Source organism: Gossypium raimondii, chromosome 12 (assembly GCF_025698545.1).
Source record: "Gossypium raimondii isolate GPD5lz chromosome 12, ASM2569854v1, whole genome shotgun sequence".
Classification (NCBI taxonomy): Eukaryota; Viridiplantae; Streptophyta; class Magnoliopsida; order Malvales; family Malvaceae; genus Gossypium; species Gossypium raimondii.
Window position 1 is genome coordinate 52,546,786 of NC_068576.1, and position 5,573 is coordinate 52,552,358.

The window sequence follows — 5,573 nt, forward strand, 5'->3', positions numbered from 1 at the left end:
AAATCGGCATATTTAACCTATTTAATCTATTAATTGAATTATATTTAATTATTTCTTAATTTTTTCATAAATTTTGTAATGTTTCGTTCATAATACGATTACAAAATTAAAACATAATGATTTTAAAAACATGATAATTGATATTAGATTGAATTTGTTTAAAAATATTTTGAAATTATTTTAAAATATAAGTATTATAATATTATATTGTGTGAAAATTCTATATATATATTTTAAATTTATTTTATTTATTAATTAGTGAATATCAATTGTTAATTAGATTTAAATATTGTGACCACTAAAATTTTAAATGGTTTTAAAATTATAATTACTTACTATGTAAAATTGTAAATTAAATTATTAACACTTATTATTAACATGTAACTATCAGAGCACCATTAAAAATATATTAAAAATGGAGGATTTTATGTTGCAATTTTCCTCCACAAATTTTTACTTTCCTGCTTTGCGTATGTCAAATTTTATAATCTAAACATATTAGAAACTGAAGAACCTTATAATATATAATACTAGATTGCATAATTTTAAATATTTATTAAGATATATGAAATTATTTCTTCAAGGCATTTAAATAAATTTTGTAATATTTGGCAAATAATACTAAAACATAATAATATAGATGTTTAATTTTATATTATTTTTATTTGATAACATAATGTTTATTAAAAGAAACATCATTTTAATATATAAAAATAAAATTGGAGTAAAATTTAAAAGTCAAAAGCTTGTAAAACTTGAAAATAAATGAAAATTAAGATTTATTTATTATTTATATTAATCGTTTTTAAAAACAATTTAACTATTGTTATATTATTTTTAAAATAAGAGTTTAAAATTAAATAAATTCGAAATACCTTTAAATTTATTATAATATTAATTAAAAATTATTTAATTTGTTTTATTATAGTTGACCATGTAATGAATATAAATTTACAAACAGTAGCAATTTGATTGTAATGCTATTGGAAAGGAAAAAAATTAATTACTATAAATATGGATATCAATAATATTTTTTTAATATATTAATTACCAAGAAAGCAAGAATATTTTTTTTGAACATTAATTTTATTATAAGTTTTTATAATATCTACTCTTTTTTGATACAATGACTAGAACCACCTATAGTCCCTCTCCAACCCTTAAATAAGAACTCACGCTCTCGGTTCAACGCACTCGAACTCACGCTCTCTTATACCGAGAACAATACTTCCTAAAATCCGAAATCGACTTTACTCCCATAGACTCATACCTATTTCTCTCCAACATATTAAAATGAGAAGCACTGCAATCTGACCTACGGAGCCCAATAAGGTGATTTCCAAATGGACCAAAATCGTTGTAAGCTAAAACCCAGACTAGTCTCAAAACCAGCCCAATATTATAGTCCAACCATATTGACTGATTGAAATTGGACGACAAATCCACTTACTATGGTACTGACTTTGGTATTTCTTTACTTCCAGAGAAATTTACCAACCATTGTTTGCCCGTATATGATAATATACCTTCCCTTTTATTGTTCTATTTCACACTCACTCAACTTAATTTTGATAATGCGAGCCGCCAATATTGTACAAAAGCTTCACATGTTTTGTCCTTCTCATTGCTGTAATTAACCCAATTCCACCACAATTACTAAAATACGCTTATTTTAATCTTTATACCTATTCCTATATATTTTAATTAAAAGTTTTTCAATTTTTTTTCTGGATTTTTATGTAATTTTCAAGTGAGTCAGATTAAAGATCGGAAACAAAATGAAAACATAAAAGATTAATTTTCGGTTAAAATCGAAAAATTAATTCAATCGGTTTAGTCGATTTCGATTTAGATTCGTGCAGTTTTTCAGTTATGGGTTCGGTTTAGGTGGTTATTTCTATTGGTTATTAATTTTCAAATCAATCTATTCGAAAGAATCGACTTAATTTAATATATTTTTAATTATTTATAATATATAAAATAAATATATATTATTTAAGTTCAATAACTAAAATAAATTAAGTTGATATTTAAGTTTTAATTTGATTGAATCAATTTTTATAAATTATAATCGAATTAACAAAAAAAAAAACTATTAAACCGACCGAAAAACCCAAATGCTGTGTGATAATACGGCGAAGCTAAGAAACCGAGTGCTGTAGTAGTTTGAGATTGTCTAAAACGAAGGCAGCTCATAGTTTGGAGTTTAGACCGATTGGCGCCTTTGCAAGCCAAAGCACCACTCATTTTTACCTTGCCTCCCACAACACCATGCGCTTAATGCCACGTACTCGTATTAGAAATTAGTCACGCTCTTCATGCGAGCCTGTAGTTCTATAAAGGATGGGGAAAAAATGGTAAATCAAAAGTTGGGTGCAAGATTGTGTACGGAATCGACCCGTAATATATGACTATGACTAGTGTTACAACCAATCTAATACTTAAAACATTGTGTGCAAAATCATAGTTTGATGTTTTCTAATTTTATACATGATTTAATATTGGGTTATTTGAAAAAATTCAACCCACAAAATGGTATTCAAATCACAAATGATAACCTTAATTAATGCATTTGACATAGAAACTAGTAAGCATTAGATTAAATTAAAGATATAGTTGGCTAATTTGGAGTCGATTGGGACCCCTCCCTTCAACATGGAAATACACCTGTATTCAACATTTGCACACTGCATTTTCAAGAAAAATAAAGCTGCTTGTCAATCAGAGTTTTTTTACAACACTTCACGACGAAAGCAACATAAATTGTCTTCTGCATTTTTTTTAAAAAAATAAAGAAAAATGAATCTGAAAATATAGTTTTCCAAAATTATGAAAATTTAACAACTTTTAAAATTAAAGTCTTCATAGTCATTAAAGGTGTACATGGGTCAAGTGGGGTAAAAGACTAATTTCAAAATACTTTTAAGTTTAAATTCATTTTGGACCAATTCGCTCACTCAAAAATTAATTTTATTATTATTAAAAGCTTCATAAAATATTTTTAATTGATATTTTATATATTTTTAAAATTAAATTCGGTCGAAGTGCAAAAATTTTTATTTAAACCTGATCTAATTTATCAGACCAAGTTGACTACCCAATTCTTAGACAGGTCTAATTGTTATTATTAAGAATATTTATAGACTAACGAAACCTAAGGAAGTCTTAAGCTATTCGTAATTGATCCAAAATAATACTAAAAAAATCAAATCAAAATTTACCATTCACGAGCCACAATTCTTGAATATTTTAATACTGAAGTAACTATGGGCCGCGAATTTTCTAGCCTCGTAACACATGCGTTAACTTCTCATTTATAAAAGTGCTTGATATTGAATTTTTACTTTACCCAAAAAATATTCTATACAAACGAGATCGAGTTGAGCATATAAGTTGTGCAAATGAAGTTAATCAAGCAAATTTTGACAAAAAATTAATTAAATTCAAACCAGGATTCAAGTAATAAGCTTTCCACGTTCCAATTTGATTTGAGTGATTCATAACCCTAAAAAAAACCTAAATGATCCTACACAAGAAGACAAGAATAAAAAACGCAATCAAGTAATCAATTAAATTAGACCTTATCAAGTGCTCCTCTTGATGGAAGCTCAAATGAACAGAGAAATAACTCTTCCTTCCAGGTGAAGGAAGAATGGCAGTGCCTTCACCAAATAAATCAAGTATTAGCATTTGGGAACTCTGCCAACCATTATAAGCAATCAACACATTAGAAAATTTGTAACCAAAACAAATCTTTTTTTACCATAATTGTAACTGTTTCAGCAAGCTGAAATGAAGAACCCTTACCAGTCTAAACAGCAATTTATAATCTTATCGCCTATAACTTATGAGAATAAAATAAATATTTTTTCATAATTCCCACTTTTCTTTACATATTTTCATCATGCCTCAAAAAAACATTTTGAGGTCTCAATGGGGCATAACCTGCAAAGCTCCTAAATTTCCAAATTCCTCAACACCATTATCATCCCCTGCAAATATGTTCTCCAAACTATTTCAGTACCAGACATAAGGATATAACCCCCCCCCCCCAAAAAAAAAAGTAAAAGAAAAACAGCATTAAAGGCTACCTTTGTATCTGGTAATGTTTTAAGGATCTAAAAGCAGGTCTATTTCTGCAGTTGAAGAAATTGCAGTTAGCAGCTAATAAATTCCTAAAACAATTAAAGTTGAAATGAAAATTTTTGATCAAGTGAAAGAACCTTATTAGGAGCAGCATCAACGATACGGTAAGCTTCAGGCGTCAAGCCAACTAGCCATAACCCAGGAAAAACATTCTAAAGCATCCTCACAAGCAAAAACAAAGTTAAATTTTATGAAATGATGAAAAATATAAATTAAAACTTAGAAATATTTGCTTACATCAAGCTGTTTCTCAATGTTCTTGGGCCTTTTTTTGGGCCTTCTAGCGGGCCTTGCTCCTGTCAAGGCAAAGATATCTTCTTCAATTTCATCCTTCGATAAAGCTATACGAAACTTTCTTTTCTCTTTCTTTTCTACAACCCCTCCATTTTCAGCCAAAACCCTTGATCTAGTTGACTTCGGGGCCGCTGTTTCAGTAGTCTTTTCTGGCGGCACCGTTGTCGCTGCCGCCGCAGACGTCTCCTCCATCACCATCTTCCTCGGCCTCAAATTCCAAGGTCGCTGTACTGCAACCTCCTCCCCTTCTTCGTCGGGCTTATTTTTTTGCGGCTCTAACGACTCTTCTGCTCTTTGCTTTTGCTTTGCTTCTTTTTCTCCGTGAGCTAGTTTAATGGGTATCAGTGGAGGACAAAAGCTTAAGCGGTGAATGCGGGTAGAGCGTGATCCAACACGTTCCGGACGCAAACTGTTGTAGCCGGAATCGTATTCAGGTGAACGGCGGCGGTTTAAGTTGTGCAAGGGCCGTGACTTTATAGTTGCAGTTTCCATCGTAACAATAAAACGAAAAATGAAACGTATGAAAAAAAACAACTTTACATAAAACGACGAGGCTTCCTAAACTCTAATACATTGACAGCAGCACGAAGCACACACGGTGGGGCGAGTGACGGAGCAAACGCAGAGCATCGAAACAAGACGAAAATATCACATACGTTTGTTGAAAAATAAGAGTATCTTTTGCGTAGGTCATTTATAAGAAAGCGGGATCGCCCAGGGGATTTTACGTTATTACGAATTTGGCCTTTATCTTTTCTATATTCACATTTGTGTACCGGAAGGAAAATTAGTTTAATTATAGTTTTAGTCCTTCTATTGTATTGAAATCTGCTCTTCTTGTATGATATCATTAGCTGTTACACAAGCCAATAATAACATGAATTTTTTTATTCGATCACGTAAAAATTTAATAAATTATATTTAATTAATAATAAATTTTCATATAAATTGAATGTTAATATTATTTTTAAAGTTACGTCATCACTTTAATAAAATCATTTAATGGTATTATCAATTTAAACCCGTTAATGAATTATAAAATAAAAATCAAATTATGTAAATTAAAATAAAACAGCGTACTAAAATCATAATTAAACCAAAATAAAATTCTATATTGTTGTTCTTTTACTTTT

The 5,573-nt window shown here is 29.3% G+C and overlaps 1 protein-coding gene across 2 annotated transcripts; it reads right to left on the reverse strand.

Annotated features, from left to right (window-relative positions):
• Window positions 1-2,516: 2,516 nt before the first annotated feature.
• On the reverse strand, window positions 2,517-5,214 carry LOC105765084 (uncharacterized). 2 transcript variants are annotated; one of them, XR_008191842.1, is made up of 5 exons: window positions 4,384-5,214; window positions 4,224-4,298; window positions 4,092-4,136; window positions 3,581-3,992; window positions 2,517-2,687 (listed from the first exon to the last, which is right to left on the reverse strand). XR_008191842.1 is itself a non-coding variant. In XM_012584000.2 (4 exons), exons 1-3 carry the CDS (start codon window positions 4,930-4,932, stop codon window positions 4,131-4,133), a joined length of 630 nt encoding a protein of 209 aa, XP_012439454.1. In that variant the 5' UTR covers window positions 4,933-5,214; the 3' UTR covers window positions 3,457-3,992; window positions 4,092-4,130. The 2 variants fall into 2 exon arrangements, 1 of the variants encoding a protein (XP_012439454.1); XM_012584000.2 differs by lacking the exon at window positions 2,517-2,687 and having other exon boundaries at window positions 3,457-3,992.
• Between the last annotated feature and the right edge of the window lie 359 nt (window positions 5,215-5,573).

What these genes read in the sequence shown, in the direction of transcription:
- LOC105765084 (XM_012584000.2), bottom strand. Translation starts at nt 4,932, where the DNA reads ATGGAAACTGCAACTATAAAGTCACGGCCCTTGCACAACTTAAACCGC. An exon ending in ACATTGAGAAACAGCTTGAT is followed by an intron (nt 4,299 to 4,383) that starts GTAAGCAAATAT and finishes AGGATGCTTTAG; the next exon opens with AATGTTTTTCCTGGGTTATG.